The following is a 24136-nucleotide window of genomic DNA, read 5'->3' on the forward strand; positions in this document are numbered from 1 at the left end:
GATATAATAAATTACCTAAAGCCATTAAAGAAGCATCGGAAAAGGACAGTTTCAGAAATACTGTTAACGAATCTCCTCAAATTAAAGACGCGATACAGTTAAAGATTATTTAATTGAAATGTAAAATAGGTAGCATTTCACACCAAGGTACAAAATATATGTAGGCTCACAGACAATTTCTTTAATTAATTGGGAAGTGTGTTTCAGTATTAGTTGATATTGTATGGCACACTTTTATTTCTTTGATTTCTCTTCCCATTTATTAACATTTGTTTATTGTGTTGTATATTAAGCATACTTGTCGCTTACGCATGCTTCTAAATGTATTTACTTAATATGTATTGGCATCAGTGTACATTGTGTCGTATATTTATATACCCTTGATTTATCTATCCAGTTATTAGTATTGTTTATTGTGTTATATGGTATGTATACATGTGCCTTAAATATGTATCTTACTGTCTACATAGCTGACAAAACCTGTATCATGTGCATGATCAGTGATTGACAAATTAATATGAATATAAGTAGGTACTGAATGAGAGAAAGATGACTACGTGTCTCTGTACTCACCCTCGCCTAAAGTGGCTTATTGTCATGATAGTCACATGACATATCCGATGCTGGCAGCACAACTAACGCTCAGTCTTCGTCGCGTATCGGTTCTTTAAATTCACCCAACAGGGTTGCGCAAGAACAACGTCGCCTTTGTTCCAGATATTTCCATTTAAATTGCCTGAGCATCTCTGTTATACCTTCGTGTAGGCTAGAGATCACGAAACCTTTTTCAGAGCGGGCCAGATAAGTTACAAGCCGCATCATCAGTCTGTACCATACCTGCCAGCCAGAGGGTAAGCTCTGGGAAAAAAGATGAAAAAGTGACTTCAGTATTCCATGTTAATCATGGGTGAATGACTTATACTGCACAGAAAACAAGGATAACCAACATATTTATGTAGCAAAAACATTATCAGAGAAGGCTGCGTCACCAAGAAGACAGTTACATCAGATGTAGTGTGTACATATGCGAATCTCACAAACTAAGTGGCAAAAGACCATAGTGAGAGTAAGCTTCCAAGATATCATCAATGTTTGGGTTGGTATTGCTGCATATAGTGAAGATGACTGTTTTCAAATGTTCATCATTTAATATCGTACGTTGCTGGCTTAGTATACTTTAGTTTACGTTTGCTCACACATATAAGTTGTTCCAAACACTTATGCCATACCAATGGCAAATTTCTTCAGTTTCACAAACTGAACATCACACAGGCAGCGGTAAAAGTTCTCTTTCAAGAAGTCATTTGCTTGCAAATCAATAAACTCCAAGTGTAGTTCAACTAGCACATTTGCAAGGTTATAATCAAACGGATCCTGGAACAGACAAATGTCACTCTCACTTCTGTCAAGATCTGAAAATCTCTCCAAAAGATTCTTCTTCAAGTCACGAAGGCAGACTTCTTCGACGATAGTTGCACAAAACTCTTTAAAACAGCGAAAATGAGAACTCTTGTCTCCTTCCCCTTATGCTACAAACAATGACAGCTTTCTTTGAAATTCTTTGATGATTCTGTAGAGATCACAGGTGAGGTTTTCCTTTCCCTGAAGTTCCAAACTTAGTTCATTCATCGCGGATGTGGTTCAAATGGCTCTAAGCAATATGGGGCTTAACATCTGAGGACATCAGTCCCCTAGAATTAAAACTACTTAAACCTAACCAACCTAAGGACATCACGCACATCCATGTACGAGGTAGGATTCGAACCTGCGACCGTAGCAGCCGTGTGGCTCCGGACTGAAGCGCCTAGAACAGCTCGATCACAGCGGCCGGCCATGTGTGATGTGATATCGACCGTAGAATCTGACATGTGTATTAGCTGTATTTTTTCAGTGAGGAAAGCATCTGTTTCTTATAGTAACTTGTGAAACGGAAAAGCACTTTATCGCAGCTGAGCCACCTCACTGGCGTGTGATAAGGCAAATAGCAGAATTCAGAATCAAGATTTTCCAAAAAAGACTGGAACTGACGGTGATCGAGTGCATGTCCTCGAGTGAAGTTCACAGCAGAAAAGGCTGGGTTCAGAACCCAAGAAACATCTAAGTCTGCCCCACAGAGTACTTTCTTGTGTATGATGTAGTGTATAAACAGAGAGCCCGCAATTTGCAGATCTTTAAACTGAGTCCTGTTCATTGAACACAGTAAATTTAAGTCACATAAAAGGCAGGATGTCGCAGCACGTGTGAAGACCTCTAAGTGTTCTAAACATAATACACTCTACGCCAAAAAAAAAGACACACCATGAATGAATTATCCGAATGGGACGGAAATCGTTAGACGTGATGTACATGTGCGATAAACAAATGATTACAGTTTCAGAAAAATATTGCATGATGTATTCAGTAGGAATAGCATCACGAACTGAACAAGTCAATAACGCGTAGGTTCACCTCTGGCTCTTGTGCAAGCTGTTATTCAGCTTGACACTGATTAAAAGAGTTGTTGGCTGTTTACCTGGGGGATAGTCCAATTGGCGCGGTAGACCGTCAAAATGCCGAGATAGTTTGAAGGCCTTTTCAACTTGGGAGAGATCTGGCGACTGTTCTGTCCAAGATATGGTTTGGCAAGCACGAAGACAAGCAGTAGAAACTCTCACCGTGCGTGGGAGGGTGTTATCTTGCTGAAATGTGAGCCCGGGGTGGCTCGCCATGAAGGGCAACAGACGGTGTGTAGAATATCGTCGAAGTACTGCTATGCTGCAAGGATACCGCGAATGACAACCAAAGAGGTCCTGCTATGGAAAGATATGGCACTCCAGACCATCACTCCTGTCTGCTGGCCGCGGGCGAAATTCAAGTTGGTATTCCAACGCTATCCGGTGCATCTCCAGACACGTCTACGCTGGTCATCGGGGCTCATTTCGAAGTGGGACTCACTGAAGACGCTCAGTCAATAAGATTATAAGATCCTAGTCCGAAGACGTGTCTGGAGACGCCCCGCACAACAGTGGGATACCTATCTGACTGTTGCCCGCCATTCGGCTCGACAACAAGGAATGACAGTCTGGTGTTCCATTTCTTTTCATAGAATAGCCCCTTTAGTTGTCATCCGCAGCATCGTTACGGCAAAGCGGTATGTCGAAGATATTTTGTGCCCCGTTCTGTGTTCTTCGTGGCAGGCCACAAGTGGCTTACATTTCAGCAAGATAATGCCCGCTCACTCACGCCGAGAGTTCCTGCCGATTGTCTTCGTACTTATCAAATCGTACCTTGGCCAGCAAGGTCACCGGATCACTCCCCAACCAATTGAGAACGTTTGGCGCACTATGTGCAGGGCCCTCCAAACACATCGAGATTTTGACGATCTAACGCGTCAAATGCACAGAAGTTGGCACGATATTGCTCAGGAGGACATCTAACAACACCATCAATCCGTGACAAGCCGAATAACTGCTTGCATAAGGGCCGAAGGTGGACGAACGCATTATTGATTTGCTCAATTGGTGAAACTCTTTCTCTTACATAAATCATCTAATTTTTCTGAAATTGTTTCTGCACATGTACGTCGCATCTACCGATTTCCGTCAAATTCAAATAATTCTTTCGTGTTGTGTCGTTTTTTTTTTTTTTTGGTCTTAAAGTGTATTTAAATTTGGACTGTATTACAACGTCTCGTGTTCCATTCATCTGCTCAGGCAAATGCAAGTATCGTCGTCGGCCCTGATGAACTGATCTCGCGGGTCGGATTCGGCCCGCGGGCCGTAATTTGGTGCCCCTGGTATAGGTCATCCACGGGCACGGAACTCTTCTGCCTAACGACTTACAAGGGCAACAAAAATCATATTTTCAATATAAATAGTGACCGAATTTAAAAATTTAAAATTCTGGCATTATCCATTAATTAACAAGTATAATCTTAGGTGAAAACGTCAACACGGTAAGACATGTGCGAGTATTACAGTTAGAAACTGTGTATATGTCTTGAGACATCGTAGCTCACCGGACGCAAATAGCAGGACTGTACTCCTCCAGTCTTTCAGAATGACTTGCCACAAACTTAACACAGCATTTCGAAGTTTACGATACTTTTTCTTGCTGACACCAACCACAAGATGACGCAAGGAAAAAAGTTATAGCACTGAGTGTAACTGCTAAATTATGTCATTCTACCACCCATGTCTTAGGAGGTATGGCATCATAAACTGTGAAATGTGTGAAGAAGCAGCTGTTATAGTTAGAAACTGTGAATATGTCTTGAGGCAATTACCTAGACTGTATTCATCCAGTATATGATAATGACAGCACTTAGAATTTTACAGCAAACCTTAAACAAAATTTCAAACCTTTATGAAACTTTTTCTCACTGACACTCCCCACAAAACAATGAAAGGGGGAAAAGTTTATCGCCTAATACATTTTCGCTGTGCTTGCAGTAAAACTTCGTCACCGGGCACGACGTTTTAATTTACTTCTTCTTTACTGCAAACTGCATTCGCAACACGTTTCGCAGACAGTGTCTAAATACACCGAGATGACGAAAGTCAGGGGATAGCGGTATGCACATATACACTGATGAACCATAACATTATGACCACCTGCTGAATAGCTTGTTTGTGCGTCTTTGGAACGAAACACATAACTCATTCTGTATATCACGGATCCAACAGGATGTTGGTAGGTTCAGTGGAGGTATGTGGCATTAGATGTCTACGCAAAAGTCGTGTAATTCGCGTAAATAACGGGCCGCTGATTTGCGTACGTGGTGATGGCACTCGATAACGACCCAGATGGGTTCCACAGAGTTTACATCAGGCGGATATGGTCGCTGAGACATGAACGTGAGTTCACTATAATACTCCTCAAACCACTGTAGCACGGTTCTGGCTCTGAGACATGGACAATTATACTGCTGAAAGATGACATCGCTGTCGGAGAAGACAATAAGCATGAAGGGTTGCAGGTGGTTCGCAGCTGTCAGCTTGCCTTCCGTTACCACCACAGGTTCCACGCCAGCGCAGGAGAATGTCTCCTATAGTATAATACTGCTCCCATCAGCCTGCATCCGTGGCGCGCTGCACGTTTCGAGCCGCCAATCACCTCGATGAGGGCGTTTGTGGGCACGACCATCGACTTAGCGTAGCAAAAGTGTGATTTACCTCAAGAGCCGACACGTTTTCATTGACCGACGATCGACTCCCGATGGTCCTATGTCTACTGCAGTCGTAATTGACGACGTCGCTGGGCCAACATGTGGACACATAAGCACGATCTGATGTGAAGCTCCATAGCCAGCAGTGTACGATGACTGGTGTGCTCCGAAACACTTGTGCGTGCACCAGCATTGTGCTCTTTCGGCAGAGATGCCACAGATCACCATCTATCCTACTGTACAGAACAGACAAGTCTCCGAATCACACTTTCTGTAAAGAGTCGTGAACGTACAACCATTTAGCGCCTAATGGTAGTTTCACTGTCTTTCTACCTCTTTCTGTAGATGCTCATGACAGCAGCAAATGAACATTCGATCAGCTACGCCATTTTGCAGATACTCGTTTACAGCCTCTCCGTAATAATGAACTACCCTTTGTCAAGTTGCCTGTCGCAATGCACGCCTCCACTTGCATCCATAACCTTCACTAGGCTGATCACATGTTCATGTCTGCTCTGCTTACATACTTCTGTTATCGCGTCACGTACCCGCAACACCACCAGGCGGGGTTCGAATACTGCCTCGGGCGTGGATGTGTGTGATGTCCTTAGGTTAGTTAGGTTTAATTAGTTCAAGTTCTAGGCGACTGATGACCTCAGAAGTTAAGTCGCATAGTGCTCAGAGCCATTTGAACCAACCACTAGGCGGCATCCAACGTCGCGGTCGGCCGTGGTCATAATGTTGTGGCAGTATCGCGTCCGCAAAGTACAAAACGGTAATGCATTGGCGGAGCTGTTATTTGTACTCAGATTATTCATGTCAAAAAGTTTCCGACGTGGTTATGGCTGCACGACGGGGATTAACAGACTTTGAACGCGGAATTGTAGTTTCAGCTAGACGCATGGGACATTCCATTTAGGAAATCGTTTGGGAATTCAATTTACCGAGATCCTCAGTGGCAAGAGCGTGCCGAGAATACCAAATTTTTAGACATTTTGTCTCACCAAGGACAACGTAGTGGCCGACGGCCTTCACTTAAAGATCGAGTGCAGCAGCGTTTGCGTAGAGTTGTCAGTGCTAACAGACAAGCAACAATGCGTGAAATAACCGCAGAAATCAAAGTGAGGTGTACGACGAACGTATCCGTTAGGATAGTGCAGCAGAATTTGGCGTTAATAGGCTATGACAGCAGACGACCGACGAGAGTGCCTTTGCTAACAGCACAACATCAAATGCAGCGCCTCTCCTGTGCTCGTGAGTATATCGGTTGGATCCTAGACGACAGGAAAACCGTGACCTGGTCACTCCGGATTTCAGTTGGTAAGAGCTGTTGACAGAATGCGAGGATGGCGCAAACCCCATGAAGCCATAAACCCAAGTTGTCAACAAGGTGCTGTGCAAGCTGGTAGTAGCTCCATAATGATTGACTGGAACTGGTTATGTTCGACTATTTGGATACCATTTACAGTCATTCAAGGACTTCATGTTTCCAAATAATGGTGGAATTCTTATAGATGACATTCCGCCATGTCACCAGGCCGCAGCTGTTCGCAGTTGGTTTGAAGAATATTCTCGACAATTCGAGGAAAAAATTTTACCACCCAGATCGCCCGATACAAATCCCATCGAACGTTTATGGGGCATAATCGAGAGGTCAGTTCGTGCACAAAATCCTGCACCGGCAACACTTGCGCACTTACGGATTCCTATAGAGGCAGCTTGGCTCAATATTTCTGCAGGGGACTTCCAACGACTTGTTGAGTCCATGCCACGTCGAGTTGTTACGTTGCACCGGGAAAAGTAGGTACGACACAATATTAAGAGGTATCCCATGACTTTTGTCACCTCAATGTACACGATTGAATGTATCTGTAAAATTATGTCATTGCACGACACATTGTTCAGGAGATATGACGCTATAAAGATTGAGATGTGTGAAAAACTAATTTCTGCGTAAAACGAAGCGCAAATTACCCAGAATATAATCGTCCAGTGTTTGATAATGAGAACACTTAGCGAGTTCCATTAAACATTAAACATAATTTCATATTAAACTTCCTGGCAGATTAAAACTCTTTGCCGGACCGAGACTCGAACTCGGGACCTTTGCCTTTCGCGGGCAAGTGCTCTACCGACTGCGATACCCTAGCACGACTCACGCCCCGTCCTCACAGCTTTAATTCCGCCAGTACCTCGTCTCCTACCTTCCAAACTTCACAGAAGTTCTCCTACGAACCTTGTATTAATTTCAGTCTTGAAGCTGGCACAGGGAGTACTGGAAGTGGATGGTTTACTCTAGCTATTGTCCGATGTGAGAATGCCTCTCTACCTGGACTCGAATCATTCGCCGACCGAGATGTCATCGCTTACAAGATCTGGTGCGTCGGCCGGCATGGCGCCGAGCCAAGTCGGGCGGGTTTCGCCACCGACTCGCTAGGCGCTCAGCGGGCAATGCGGCAATATGTTTTAGATTTTTTTCAAACTGTTGCATCCTTGAGCCCCTGGTTCGCGATGTACGCTCACCGGTTGATGGCTGACGCTACAGATCACACTTTATTAATAATTATAGTACAGGGTTACATCACCAGTTAGATTTACATTCTCAGCAAGTACACCAAGTCCTTTCATCCATACATGTATTTTTTCATCATTACTAACTTTACGACAGGAGCGGGTATACAATGTAAAAAGGATATACTATATACATAACTAGGTCTAGAGCAGGAGAGTTTCTGTGAAGTTTGGAAGGTAGGAGACGAGGTACTGGCGGAATTAAAGCTTTGAGGACGGGGCGTGAGTCGTGCTAGGGTAGCTCAGTCGGTATGCCGGCACGGTAGCTCAGCGTGTTCGGTCAGAGGGTTTAACTGCCTTCTGCAATAAAAGAACTGAGTTAATCGATTAACAACGAACTTAAACGGATGCCTTACGACGTCCGCCCCGAGCAGATCCAACGAACAAAAGCGAACAAAATGAAATTTAAAAAAAAAAGTCAGTAGAGCACTTGCCCGCGAAAGGCAAAGGTCCCGAGTTCGAGTCTCCGTCCGGCACACAGTTTTAATCTGCCAGGAAGTTTCATATCAGCTCACACTCCGCTGTAGAGTGAAAATTTCAATCCATAATTTCATATGTTTCCTAAACTTTTTCTTTCTTACATGTTTATTGTCAAATATTTAACAATTAATTTATTTATAAAATACTTAGAAGTTTGAAACTGTTTTTATTCATGGGACTCCAAACCTTTAAGGAATTATCGAGCATTAGTCTCAGTTGAACGAAATGGACAGTAGCTTTAAAGGACGATATGAGATGAACATCAGCATAAGCAAAACGGGGATAATGGAATGTAGCTAATTAAATCAGGTGATGCTGAGGGAACTACATTAGGAAATGAGACACTTAAAGTAGTAAATGAGTTCTGCTATTTGGGAAGCAAAATATCTGATGACGGTCGAAATAGGGAGGATATAAAATGTAGACCGGCAATGGTAAGAAAAGCGTTTATAAAGAAGAGAAATTTCTTAACATCGGGTATAGATTTAAGTGTCTGGCAGCCCTTTCTGAAAGTATTTGTATGGAGTCAAGCCATGTATGGAAGTGAAGCATCGACGATAAACAGTTTAGGCGAGAATAGAGTAGAAACTTTTGAAATGTGGTGCTACAGAAGAATGCTGAAGATTAGATGGTTAGATCACGTAACTAATGAGGAGGTACTGAACAGAATTTGGGAGAAATTTGCGGTACAACCCGCCTAAAAGAAGGGATCGGTTGGTAGGACACATTCTGAGACATCGAGGGATCACAAATTTAGTACTTGAGGGAAGTGTGGGAGGTAAAAATCGCAGAGGGAGACCAATAGATGAATACATTAGGCAGATTCAGAGGGATGTAAGTTGCAGTTGTTACTCGGAGATAAATAGGCTTGCACCGGACAGAGTAGCATGGAGAGCTGCATCAAACCAGTCTTTGGACTGAAGACCGCAACAACAACACAGTCTGTGGGATCGTAGGTCAGCGTCTCTGAATTCGTTCAAATCCTAGGATTGTGCCTACAGCATAAGAACTCCAAACGCTGGGTCAGAATTCTAGAACTGTTCTCATTAGCGTCATATATGTAAAGTATAGGCCGCCATTATTCTTGGGATTGTTGTTGCGGTTTTCAGGGCAAAAAGTTTGTGCCATGGCGTGCTACGTTGCGGAAAACGTTCATGGTAGAGCCGACTGGCAGTTCAGCAGTTACCTCGAGCTTCGCCTACACACGGAACATGTTCGTGTATTCCGAAACTGTGTACCGAAAACGTGTACCGAACTAAGGCAGACGTTAAGTAAGAAAAAAATGTAGTGTGATTAGGGCCTCCCGTCGGGTAGACCGTTCGCCGGGTGCGTCTTTCGATTTGACGCCACTTCGGCGAGTTGCGCGTCGATGAGGATGAAATGATGATGATTAGGATAACACATCACCCAGCCGGGAATCGAACCCCGGCCCTTAGGATTGTTATTCTGTCGCGCTGACCACTCAGCTACCGGGGGCGGACGTCCGTTAAGTGACTTAAGGTGACCTTCTGACGTATACACTTCATCCTGAATGAGATTTTTCACTCTGCAGCGGAGTGTGCGCTGATATGAAACTTCCTGGAGGATTAAAACTGTGTGCCCGACCGAGACTCGAACTCGGGACCTTTGCCTTTCGCGGGCAAGTGCTCTACCAACTGAGCTACCGCTGAGAACATGCTTACTTAATCGGTAGGCTAAGCCTGAATTCTCCGTCAATGTCTCAAATCATCACTTACCTTTTTTTGTATATTGTAAGATCTCGATTTTTTTCTAGTTATTCCTTACTTTTTTCGTGTTTATGATTCTCTGTTTCATGTTAGGGGAGCTAGTTGTTACCCTGGGTAACTAGTTCGAATTTTGAATTAGCCACTGGTGCTGTTGTTGTGGTCTTCAGTCTAAAGACTGGTTTGAGGCAGCTACTGTATGCTGTACAAGCCTCTTCATGTCCGAATAACTACTGCAACCTACATCCTTTTGAACCTGCTTACTGTATTCATTTCTTAGCCTCCCTGTAGAGTTTTTACGCGCCCACCCTATCCACACTTTCCTCCAGTATCAAATTGGTGATCCCTTGATATCTCAGAATGTGTCCTATTAAGAAATCCTTTTATTTTATTAAGTTGTGCCACAGATTTCTTTTCTCCCCAATTCTGTTCAGTACCTCTTCATTAGTTACGTGATCTACCCGTCCAGTCTTCAGCATTCTTCTGTAGCACCACGTTTCAAAAGCTTCTATTCTCGACTTGTCTGAAATATTTATCATCCAGTTTCACTTTCTTACAAGGCTATATTCCAGACAGATACCTTCAGAAAACACTTCCCAGCACTTACATCTATATTTGATGTTAACAAATTTCTCTTCTTTAGAAGCACTTTCCTTGCCATTGCTAGTCTACATGTTATATCCTCTCTACTTCGGCCATCATCAGCTATTTTACTGCACAAATAACATTCCTAATCCACTACTTTTAGTGTCTCATTTCTTATGTAACTATCTCAGCATCGTCTGATTTCATTGTGCTATACTCCATTATCTGTGTTTTGCTTTTGTTAATGTCCATCTTATACCCCCCTATTATGTCACTATCCATTCCGTTCAACTGCTCTTCCAAGTACTTTGTTGTCTCTGACAGGATTACAACGCCGTCAGTAACCGCAATTTTTTTATTTATTCTCCCTGAACTTTAATTCCTTTTCCAAATTTTTCTTTGGTTTCCTTTAGTGCTTGTCCGGTATAGAGACTGAATTATATCGTGGATAGGCCACAATGCTGTCTCACTCCCTTCTCAATCACTACGTCTCCTTCATGTCCCTCGCCTCTTACAACTCCCTTCTCATTTCCCTAAAAGTTGTATTTGACTTTTCTCTCCCTGTATTTTACTTTTGTTACCTTCAGAATTTCAAAGAGTGAATTTCAGTCAACATTGTATAAAGCTTCCTCCAAATCTAGAATGACTATAAACATAGATTTGCCTTTCTTTGGTCTATAATACAAGATAAGCCATAGGGCCAGTACTTCCTCACATGTTCCAGCATTTCACCGGAATCCACACTGAATTTCCCCGTGGTCACCTTCTATCTGTTTTTGCATCCTTCTGTAAATAATTCATATTAATATTTTGCAACCATGACTTATTAAACTGATAGTTAGGTAATATTCACATCTATCAACATCTGCTTTCTTTGTAATAGGAATTATTACATTCTTCTTCAAGTGTGAAGAATCTTTGCCAGTCTCACACACCAAGTGAAATAGTTCTGTCATGGCAGGCTCTCCCAAGGATATTAATAGTTTTGAGGGAATTTCGTCTATTTCAATGGCCTTGTTTCGACGTAGGTCTTTCAGAGCTCTGTTAAATATTTCTCGGAGTATCATATTTCCTATCTCATCTTCCTCTACGTCCTCATCCCACTGGTATCAACGGACTACCCTCCCAGTAACAGATAGCAACTAATGGTACAATTCCTGCCAATCACTGAAGACTGGGCTACCAGTATTAGAGAGACATCAAGAGGCAATATTGTCTTTCTGTCTGTTCGCAATTTTTTCTTCTCCGAGTATTTTTTGATAGCAATTTAACCCTTTTGTCTATTAACGCAAGTGCTGTGTATTGTGGAATCTTAACTTCAGGTGAGCAATATAAATTTGAAAATTTTTCTAAAGCTGAAAACTGATGCATATCTGTAACCGATTATGAAATGGCGATGTACAGGCCAATTAGTTACAATTTCATAGAGGGTAGTTGTTATGTTACATAGATTGCTCAATGGATTGGGCCAGCTGGGCAAACTGGATTCCGCGCACCGATTAGTACAGCTGATGGTATCCTCACTCTACGCGAAACAATTAGCAGAACAAATGAGTACCATCTACCTCTTTACCTCGCCTTCAAAGGTTTCGGAAAGGCATTCGATTCAATCAGTCATCCGGAGGAGTTTGAGGCTCTAATAGAGAAAGGAATAGAATAGGCGTATACAGAAGTTTTATACAACATATGCAAAACTTACACAGCGTTTGTAAATGTAGTTGAAGAAACCAATGAATTTCCCATAGAAAAAGGTATAAAACATGGCGACCCTACATCTCCAAAACTTTTCCCAGGAGCCCTCGAAAAAGCGACGTCTAAATTAATTTTGAAACCAAAGGGAATCAAAATTCTGGGAGAGAGATTAAACAACCTGAACTTCGATGACGATATTGTACTATTTGCAAATAGTATAAACGAACTTCAAATACTGTTAGTGAACTTGCGTCAGTCTGCTCTCAAGTTGGCCTAAAAATGAACTATGATAAAACCAAGATCATGATGAATGAACGTACACCGGAGGGAAGCGTATCTGTTGAAATTAAGCAACTTCAAAGCGTCTTAAAATATGCCTATTTGGGTCAACTGCCAAATATGAAAGGAGACCTAAAACCAGAAACATTCCGACGTATTGAGATAGGCTGGCGAGCTTATGGAAGATAATCCTCAGTTTTGAAGTCAAAAATGTGGCGGAGCTAAAGGAAACTGTGGGATCCTACCCACACGTGTAATATAGGGTGTCTAGAAAGCTGTTCTAGGATAGCTAGACAACATACAAGCAAATCATTTTAATGGATTTTATTACAGTAATTGGATTGACAATACTTAGCTTTAGTTTCTACATGATGGATCGCAAGCAATTGGTGACATGCAAATAATCAATGTCCTTCAATAGATGCAATGTCCATGCAAGCTAATCACACAAGTTCATAAATCACTGCTACCATTAATATCACTGCTTGTCTTCTAGTCCCGCTCTTCTAGTGGTCGTCTTCTAGTCCGGCCGCGGCCTGGCGACGTGTTGCTTTCATTCTCTTCGTGTAGATGCCGCTCTAGTTGTGGTGTCCTCCTAGTCAGCGTACTATTGGCTGACATCGTCTCACAGCTCTCTATGCTCTTGCGTTCTTGATCTTCGTGCTGGCGCTTGTCTTTACGCTGGAACAGAAACAGTCTTTGACCAATGTATACTGCCAGTAATAACAAACTAATAGTAGCCCAAACAGGAATGGAAAGATCAATATGGGGCTACACAAATAAAGGCAAAAAGAAAGCAGCTGACTTTGGACGGATAACGAAGGTCAGTGACATAATGGAAAGGGTGGATATCTTGAAATAGCTGTGGGGTAGTCATGTCGCTCGAAGAAAACATTACATGTGGTCAAAACAAGTACTAGACTGGAGCCCAGTTTACCAAAAAAGACCAAGGGAAAGACAGATGGGACAGAGATTTAAAGAAGACAGCCGGGTTTAACTGGCAACGGGAAGCTCAAGATCGGCAAAATGGAAGAATCTGCAAGGATCCTACGTTACACACTGACTCAAAGAGGCCACATCACCAAGTGATCGAACTGGTTGTTGATGATGATGATGAGTTGTTGTAATGTAGTAACATGTCTAGTATAATATACAGTTTTCATTATGTATTTTCCTTTGAAGGCAACATGAGAAATTAGAAAAAGAAGACAGACAGAGGCACAACATCAAAAGAAACATAGAGTGAATCAGTGAAAGAAGTGAGGTCAGATTACCAGTAATTTGTAAAAACAAAACCAACTTTTCTATAACACTGACAACAAAGTACATACAAGAGAAAAACAGCAATAAATAAAACAAAACTAGAACATTTTGTATCAGTGCTTAACAGGCTACACTATGTTTATACAAATAACCCCACCCTCTGTCACAACATGCCCACTATGTTGTAAATTATTACGGTGTGTATAATCGGAGATAATATCAAGTCATGATATTCCTGATAGCTGAGCATAAGAGAAAAATATTATGATGCTATATTGCAAGGTATCTCATTTCGTATTAATATTGCTCTGAACCCTTCTAGTACAAAAATTACTGAAAAGAATTGTAACAACTACCCCTGGTCTCCTCTTCACCAAAAGACATGAATAAAATCTTTAAAAGACCAACCAGAATCATAAGTCGTGCAATTAAAATCAAAGTTTTCCCATACAAGGCCCCAAAAATAGAGATTTTATTTTGTAATTATCTTACTATTAACCAGACAAGAGTTTTTCAGTGCTTTATTTTAACCGAAAGCGAAGCGTTGGCGTATACATACTGAATGGAAAGCAAAGTACTTCTCCTCTACATTTCTTGTTTGTATGAAAATCTAATAGCAGGTGAGTTTCATTATACATAGATTAAATCTCAGTTTCCCAACACAAGTACAGCTGAAACTGATGATTCTTAATACATATCCTTATGGCATTTTCCTTTTACAGCGTGTGTACCTGGAAGTGTGACCAAAGTAGAATGCAACACTTGTATCTGCAGTGCTCACGGAAGGTGGGCGTGTACGCAGAAGCTATGCCACGGATTCAAATGTACGTATCACTGCTCTCTCACCGTTCCTTAAACTAAACCTTAAATTAAGTCTCTTCGTTTACCTCTAAACTTTTATTTCTGAAAACTACTCCGCAATCTTATTTCAGTAAGTTCTTTGTGGCATGTGGTAACAGGAACTATTGTTAATATGTGGCGCAAAGTTCTAGTTGGTTTAATTTTCTCTAACTGTGTACCTCTTTTTACGCCTATAGTTTTCTACATATCTAATTCTGTAATTGATTTTGTACAGATATTTGACTATAGACTTGACTATCCACATGCTTCGTTTGTTTATGAAGAATTCTCAGGAGCCATTCTTCTGGCGTTTGTGAAGGTAATATGGTTTTGCTTTTTGTTATGCGGAGGTCGATCCGGACAAGGCAAAGAATGCTCATCGTACGTTTCATGTGACGCTAAGAAAAACTTCGTGTGGTTTTTTTCAGTTCCAACTCCTGTCGAAAGGCACTTCGAACCTGTTGTGAGGCACACTCACATTGATACAAAAAAATTTGTTGATGTTTCTCCAACACCACGAACTTGAGACTTAGTAATCATGAACGTCCGATAACCCAAAACATCACGAGGAGGTACCTCCTCCAAAGACGTTGCAGTAGACCTCGTAGTTGCATCAATACGTATTATTGCAAGAGTCATCCAGCACTGACCAACAGGATTGTCAGTAACAGAAAATGAAAAATCAAAACCAACTCCTCGAAACACAGTCATATTATATTCAGCCTCGACGTCCGAAATAGACTTGTAAATAGTAGGCCTCCATCGCAAGACACGATGTATCCTGTGACGAGGAATGCTGCCGGCTGTGCGACAGCTACCGGAAACACGCTATACATATAGCTGACACGTCACCCAAAGTCACGGACTTGAAAAATTTACAGCCGTGCGGAGTGCACTTATCCCGCCGTCGCGCTCAGGAGCTCTAGGCGCGACGGCAGCCGGGCGCGGACACTATTTTTAGCAACACTGAGAGCATCCCAGGGTGCCCCAGAGAGTAACAACACAAAGAAGAATCGCTTCTCGGATTTTGTCAAGATCAATGTGTAGATATTTTTTTTAAAAATAGTTCAGGTTCTATGCCTAGCATTAACAGGTTGTACCAGACTTTATTACATACTATTATACAGGGTGTTACAAAAAGGTACGGCGAAACTTTCAGGAAACATTCCTCATACACAAATAAAGAAAAGATGTTATGTGGACATGTGTCCGAAAACGCTTAAGTCCCATGTTAGATCTCATTTTAGTTTCGTCAGTATGTACTGTACTTCCTCGATTCGCCGCCAGTTGGCCCAATTGAAGGAAGGTAATGTTGACTTCGGTGCTTGTGTTGACATGCGACTCATTGCTCTACAGTACTAGCATCAAGCACATCAGTACGTAGCATCAACAGGTTAGTGTTCATCACGAACGTGATTTTGCAGTCAGTGCAATGTTTACAAATGCGGAGTTGGCAGATGCCCATTTGATGTATGGATTAGCATGGGGCAATAGCCGTGGCACGGTACGTTTGTATCGAGACAGATTTCCAGAACGAAGGTGTCCCAACAGGAAGGCGTTCGAAGCAATTGATCGGCGTTTTAGGGAGCGCGGAACATTCCAGCCTATGATTCGCGACTGGGGAAGACCTAGAACGACGAGGACACCTGCAATGGACGAGGCAATTCTTCGTGCAGTTGACGATAACCCTGATGTCAGCGTCAGAGAAGTTGCTGCTGTACAAGGTCACGTTGACCACGTCACTGTATGGAGAGTGCTACCGGAGAACCAGTTGTTTCCGTACCATGTACAGCGTGTGCAGGCACTATCAGCAGCTGATTGGCCTCCACGGGTACACTTCTGCAAATGGTTCATCCAACAATGTGTCAATCCTCATTTCAGTGCAAATGTTCTCTTTACGGATGAGGCTTCATTCCAACGTGATGAAATTGTAAATTTTCACAATCAACATGTGTGGGCTGACGAGAATCCGCACGCAATTGTGCAATCACGTCATCAACACAGATTTTCTGTGAACGTTTGGGCAGGCATTGTTGGTGATGTCTTGATTGGCCCCATGGTTTTCCACCTACGCTCAATGGAGCACGTTATCATGATTTCATACGGGATACTCTACCTGTGCTGCTAGAAAATGTGCCTTTACAAGTACGACACAACACGTGGTTCATGCTCGATGGAGCTCCTGCACATTTCAGTCAAAGTGTTCGTACACTTCTCAACAACAGATTCGGTGACCGATGGAGTGGTAGAGGTGGATCAATTCCATGGCCTCCACGCTCTCCTGACCTCAACCCTCTTGACTTTCATTCATGGGGGCATTTGAAAGCTCTTGTCTACGCAACCCCGGTACCAAATGTAGAGACTCTTCGTGCTCGTATTGTGGACGGCTGTGATACAATACGCCATTCTCCAGGGCTGCATCAGCGCATCAGGGATTCCATGCGACGAAGGGTGGATGCATGTATCCTCGCTAACGGAGGACATTTTGAACATTTCTTGTAACAAAGTGTTTGAAGTCACGCTGGTACGTTCTGTTGCTGTGTGTTTCCATTCACTGATTAATGTGATTTGAAGAGAAGTAATATGCTGAAATAAGGTAGAAATGTTTCAACAAACAATGTGGCTCTGTGATAGAGTTCTGGCTTGTGTGGTGGACTTGGATTCGAATATTAGCGGAATCAAATTTTTGAACGAGGGTGCGTGTTATAAAGATCATTTACGTGATGTGTAAAATAACAAAAGAGAAAAAAATTATTTTTTAATTTTCTTAACTATACAATCTTTTGTACAGGTTTGGTAATTAAGAACTTCTGTTTGCAATGAAAACTGAATTTTTATGTGCAAATGTAGTTAGAACTAAAAATAAAAATTTTTCATAAGAATTACTAGTAGGGTATTAATTAGCATATATTTGACGAATCTTATATTTAAATGACATATAGAATCGAACTAAATGAAGAAAAGGAAAAAATAGTGACTAAAGCGACACTCATCTAGCGATTACCAGTCTCGTGCGCACTATGAATTCTACACTTCATGGAAATGCTCATAATACACGCAACTTCGTTGAAAATATTGAGTGAGCCTTGCATCGAACCTGGAATCGAACCTAGGCCCCCACACAGTGAACGTGCACACTGCCATAGTGGCACATTGCCCGTGGAAAAATAGTTATCTTATTTGAGCATATTAAACGCGGTCGGAAAGCTTCAATTTTTGGTGTTGTAATGGGCTGCTCTGGGGAAGGTATATTTTAGCTATGAATTCAAGAACCATAAATACAAAAAATAACAAAAATCTGATTACCGTGTGGGCCCTTTGTCAGTGGAAACAGTACAGGGCTATGGGGGGAGGGGGGGGGGGGGAGCGAGACTATTTTTTAAATTTTTAATTTACTTACATTTCAAAAGGAAAGGGTAAGGAAAATTTAGGATTACAGACAAATTTCCGGTCAGGGACTGTAAGGAGTACACAAAATTTCGTATACAAAATTAACCATTTTCATTATTTTACTGTTGATGATTTACACGTGCTGGGATCATATTCATCATAAAAACTGGGCAAGCAGGAATTTTCTCGCCATCGTGCACACATTATAAACGACGCATTTTAACAGTTACATGGTTGCTTTAATCTATACAAAAACAAACTTTATTTACATTCATAAAAAGATTCTCTCTCATTGCGCTTTTTTGCAAGAAACGACTCACACTGAATCATTTCACCAAATGTTGGCGAAGATATTGGTGATGTACAGTGGAGTGTATCTTGATACAGTTTTCTAGGAATGTGATTTCTTGGTCTGCCACTATGGAATAAGAAAAACTTTGAAGCTTTTTGATCAAATTCTTTGCCTGGAAATAAAAACAGATATCGCAGGGTTGCACCAGCGGTGTGCATTTCGCGGGGAGAGGGATCACTTTAATACTCCACAATGGCACTCATTTTTCATCTTGAAAATCTCGCCTATAATTGTGGATTTGTTTGACCTCTCCACGAGTCAATTAATAAAAGAAATTTGTTCTCCTCATTGCATCAATCAATTTCTTTACGTATATATATATAAGGCTGTGATATGTTTCCTAACTTATGATGAAGTAACGACGAGATTCCTATTTTTGTAGCATACTCATCCACCATTTCTTGAATCCTCGCTCCAGAAGAGCCAGGAGTAGGTATACGAGTCGGCTGCTTAGCCGCAGGTAGCGTTGTACCCAACATCTAATGGGCTTATTCTACCTACACCGGAAAGCTACTGTTCGGCCACCTCTGCCGAGGGCTACTCTAAAGAAAACGAACTCCTGTACGCTTTAATAACAGTCATTTCTATGAAATTTATTTGCGTTTCCTTTTCACGCCTTTGGGCGCCCGCGCGCTCCAAACACACACACACAAACAGATAGTTGGAAGTGAATGCGACTTCGAACTACTGAAAACTCAGACTGTCGAAATTTATTTGGGGCAGCACAGACACAACAGTACGTATCAAATACCTAGTATACTGCTGTAGGATCTACACGGTATTACTACTATTATTATTATTATTGTTACTGGCAGTGGCCAGACACAAACCATTGGCAGCCTAAGGTCTTCCTATTTCTGAAAGTTCGGAAGTGAGGAGTCCAGCTATCAAGTGATTCTCAATCAGTGGGCCTAAGTACAGTGGACACATTTTAATTGCGATATTGGAGTGTGTGTTATTCTGATTACGCAAAGATCCTTTGGACATGCATGCATGTCCAAAGCAACAAGCACTGCGGCGACTACAGCCGTTATGAAATACGTTAAATGTATTCGGAATTACGAATATGGACAACCATCAGCTGTAGAATGGAATGACTACCGTGAAAATTTATGCCGGACCGGGACTGGAGCGGGAAATCCGGGTTCGAGTCTCAGTTCAAAATGGCTCTGAGCACTATGGGACTCAACTTCTGAGGTCACCAGTCCCCTAGAACTTAGAACTACTTAAACCTAACTAACCTAGGGACATCACACACATCCATGCCCGAGGCAGGATTCGAAGCTGCGACCGTAGCGATCGCGCAGCTCCAGACTGTAGCGCCTAGAACCGCTCGGCCACTCCGTCCGGCTCGAGTCTCGGTCCGGCACAAATTTTCACTGTAGTCATTCCATTCTATGGCTGACGGTTGTCCATATTCTTAATTGTGAATACATTTAACACTTTTTAATTGGGTTAGTTTCAAATGGGGATGCAGGATGTGGGTGAAGAAGGTGCCGCTAGGGAGAGGAGTGCTGCAGAGGAAGCCTGTTTTGTAATAAATGTCTACCCTCCATGTGGGTAGTTAGCTTTCTTTTCTAAGAAGGAGTTGTAGCTAGCACGTGAGATGCACTGAAAATTTCTTCATCATCCTGTAAAGAAAGTTTGTTAGAAAGAAGCAGTACCAGTTGTCTCATTGGTTCATTAGTTCGTAGTCTAAAAGGACAGCTACAAACCTAAATATCATTTATCTCCCATCAGTTTAAAAATGAAAGTGTTCTAAGAAAATCTTTTCCACTCTAAAGTTTAGATGGGCTCCAGAATTGATGATAGTTGGGGCATGTAGATAATAAAATGGTTCAAATGGCTCTGAGCACTATGGGACTTTACATCTAGGGTCATCAGTCCCCTAGAACTTAGAACTACTTAAACCTAACTAACCTAAGGACATCACACAACACCCAGTCATCACGAGGGAGAGAAAATCCCTGACCCCGCCGGGAATCGAACCCGGGAACCCGGGCGCGGGAAGTGAGAACGCTACCGCACGACCACGAGCTGCGGACTGTAGACGATAACTAATATCTGACTGCACTCAGGGGTAATTGTCTCAGAAAGGTTGGGAACCACTGCTAGCACGGTGTGATACCAGTCGCTGTTAGATTATAACATGCACAACACAGCCGATGAAAAAATACTCCTGTTGGAGAACAAAAAGGACGACTATGTTGCTCTTTAAAAGACTCTGACACAAACGTGGGGAACCAGCTGCCTCAACACTCATTCCACCTTGCTCACTAAAAATATTGGCATGCGAACTTATTCACGCTCTTTTAACACAGAACATTCTAAATCCTTTTACACAGTCTCTCTGTGTAGATAAGTCTAGCCTTCATACTACCCATCTCTGCCTCATTGCACTGCCAATATATGTCTCTCTACCTCCGTCTCCTTTTCGTCCCATTGATTTACGATATATCCCATTGCCATTGTCTCCCCCCTCACTTACGCTGTCCCCTTGAGACTTTCTTCCCCACTGCCACTGTCTCCTTCATGTATCGGTAGTTCAAAAGTTCAGATGAGGAAGGTGGGGCCAACTTATTTTTTCCCCTATACCCACATGCTTAATATTCTTATCCAAATTGCACCCTTCCCTGTACCTACAATATGGGAGGGTCCAGACCCGCCCCTCCCCCCCCCCTTCCCCCAAACGTATATATGGTATATGTCGTCTCTCTTTGGCTCCTACTGCTATTCTCTTGCTCCATCTCCCTTTCTCTTTCACTGCCACATTCTCTCTTCCACAATCACTGTCCCCTCTCTCTTTCTCTCCCACTAGTACTGTCGCCTCTCTCTTCCACCACCACTGTCCCTCTGCTACTCTACTTCAGCTCAAAAATGCTCGAATATGTTTACATGAACTAATTGTTGGTGAGGAAGGCGGAATGAGGTTTGAGGCAGCTGGTTCCCCGATTTTCTACCATAGTCTTTTAAAGAGGAACATATTCACCTTTTTTGTGCTCCAACAGAAGCATTTTTCCTCTGGTTCCCTCCTTTTTCCTGCCACAGCAGGGTGTACTGCTTATATACAACGAATTCTATAGGTCATTATGTTTTGACAGTATACTTAAATACTTCAACACATTTATACATTTAGACACACCATAAACAACAAGTAAGTTCGCATAGTATAAGATTAACACAAAACTGTATGATTTACATTTTATTTAGATACTATCCCGTCGATCGAATAAAAATGTTATTAGAAATAGTTAATGAATTTGCATTCTTTCCAGTTTTACTTATTGTTTGGCACTCATTTTGAGTTCTTTTTAGGCATGTTAAAATCCTTATTAGCCCATTTTTTCTTACTACAACACCACTTTGGGCATGTTTGTATTGATGTGAAGTGCTCATTATACAGAGACAGCGTATCGTAAAGTTTCATTTGGGAAAAAGTACTGACTGACTGGAAACATATTTGGTGACCTCTGAACCCTTAAAATGACCCTAGAACCCTCTCCATGCGTTCACTACGTCAGTTCAGATTACATTTACACCTCAGACTGGATATTACTTGCATATTTTACATGAATAAATACGGTAAATTTTAACCTCTGAATCTCGGTGACGGATAATGACATAAAAAAAAAGATTTTCAAGACTAGCGGAGAGCATGATCTTAAAAACATATGGTACAAATTTTGACGATTTGTTATGAAAGTAAATTATAGAAATTGGCTTCCCGAAAACTGCTATTTATCGTCCCCAAAATCACGGTTTTTCCGGTGTATCTTGATAGCGGATACAGATTTTCTAAAACGGAAAAATAGCGTTTGTAGATGAATCTTAAGGAATGTACAGTTAAAATTTGAGCAATTTGCTGTGGTTAGTTTTTTAGATAATTGCGACCCAAGGTGCAGAAACGGCTAAATACGATTTTTGGTGTTTTCTGCGTAGGTACAATAACTTGAAACCTCTCGATCTCTATAGCAGTTAATTATATCGCAACAGAATTCCAAGTTCCCTTATAATATCATGTTAAGAACATGTGGTAACAATTTCGACAATCCATCATTAATAAAAATTATACAAGTGGCCAACCGCACAACTGGTACTTTTCTCTGCTTTTATAAGCCACCTAAGGTCCACCCTAGACCACGCCTAATGCAAAAGAACAAACCGATTTTCTCAGTTTGCCTAGGGTGGAGGAAGTGTGTAATGTTTAAATTGTGACCCTCTATTGTAGGATAGATATAGTATGTCCGTTCTTCCGTTAAATATAGAAATGGTCGCTAGGCCGAGAGCTGTACAAAACACTTGACTCCTTATGTCTGTGATCAATAGAACCCGAGATATGCCCCCTAAAATATAGGATTTTCCCACGTGACTTTCTGAAACATACTGTTATCATGGACTGTCGCGTACGAACCGGCAGAGGGAAGACTACTGTCGATAGTACGTTCACGACCCGATAAGCAGGTCGGTCGTAATGTTATGGCTCAGTTGCGAACTGCTGAGTCCTCCATATGAGATTACAGAAGGCTGCCACTCTTACGATGAAGCTGTCCAACGGTCTGCAACATTCCCATCTTATTTTGGTCAGGACAGTCACACATGCCTGATCTCCCAAATTCTCCTGACATTGCACACAGTGACTTTTTCGTCTTTCCTCAGGTGAAGAAACCATCGCGTGGCAGGAATTTCCAGAATCATGCCGATGCGATTTGCGAGGAGGAACATATTCCGAGCAGTCAACATGCAAACTGACATCTCATTTGTTGTTTGTAAAAATGTATCTCACTGAAAAATGTGTATGTAGAAATGGACTCATACCATTCACCAAGTTTCATGGTGTCACCTGATGTTTATGAAGTGCTTATTAAAAAATATCAAAAGCTCAGATGTCGAGCCATTACTAAGCAAAGGTGGAAAATCTGAAAAATGAAAGGAAATGAGCTGTAGTAGGGAAATGAATGTGAAGGTATTATTGTAGAAAGCGAAGAGCAAGCAGCTGAAGATGGTAATTGAGCTGGTGGAGATGAGTTGGGGGGACGCTGTGCAGCGCCACTTAAACTGCCTGTGATTCCAAACACTTTATTACGGACCCTCGCCACAGATTAGTACAGGAAGCGGATGCTCAATAGTGACATTGAGTGGCCTCCTACGGGTAGTCGCCCCACAACGTTGACAGAGCGGAGTATCAGCCGGACAGTGACCACTGCTTCCGTCAGCGTCTACGACAGCTCCAGTTCATTGGTCGATTTGGGGAAGGCGACCAAACATTGAGGTTATCAGTCCCATCAGATTAGGGAAAGATGAAGAAGGAAGTCAGTCGTGTCCTTTCAATGGAGCAATCGCGGGATTTACCTGAAGCGAATTACGGAAATCACGGAAAACCTAAATCAGGATGGCCAGACGTGGGTTTGAACCGTCGTCCTCCAGAATGCGAGTCCAGTGTGCTAACCACTGCGTCCACTCGCTCGGTGTGGTCTCAGCTAACGGCGACCGCATGCGTTGTGGCGTGGTTCACGCACCCCCACTGTCCAGAAGGCGGCAGGTGGATGACGTAATGGCATTGACCCACTGCCCCGAGTCAGTGGCCAGTGAAGTGCCTGCAAGTGGTGGTTGCTACATGTCCTGGGGCCCGAGGGCGAACTGCCCTGATGCAGAGTCTAACTGTGGTCCACGAACAGCATTTCAGACGGCAGCCATGTGACACAGCCCCATGGTGGCTGTGAGACTAACAGAACTGTCTGTAGTATAAAATGGCAAAGTATTTATATGCATCAGAGCTGCAATTGTTTTGGCTTTGCCGGACGCGGTGGCCGAGCG

The 24136-nt window shown here is 42.4% G+C and overlaps 1 protein-coding gene across 1 annotated transcript in view; it reads left to right on the forward strand.

Moving 5' to 3' along the window:
- LOC124556143 (glycine-rich cell wall structural protein-like) overlaps positions 1–24136 on the forward strand; it is a 139865-nt gene that overhangs the window by 73128 nt on the left and 42601 nt on the right. The window contains exon 6 of the mRNA XM_047130157.1: positions 14463–14564. Within this exon, the coding sequence (XP_046986113.1) occupies positions 14463–14564 (102 nt within the window). The remainder of the gene's footprint in view (positions 1–14462; positions 14565–24136) is intronic.

This window comes from Schistocerca americana, chromosome X (assembly GCF_021461395.2).
Source record: "Schistocerca americana isolate TAMUIC-IGC-003095 chromosome X, iqSchAmer2.1, whole genome shotgun sequence".
Classification (NCBI taxonomy): Eukaryota; Metazoa; Arthropoda; class Insecta; order Orthoptera; family Acrididae; genus Schistocerca; species Schistocerca americana.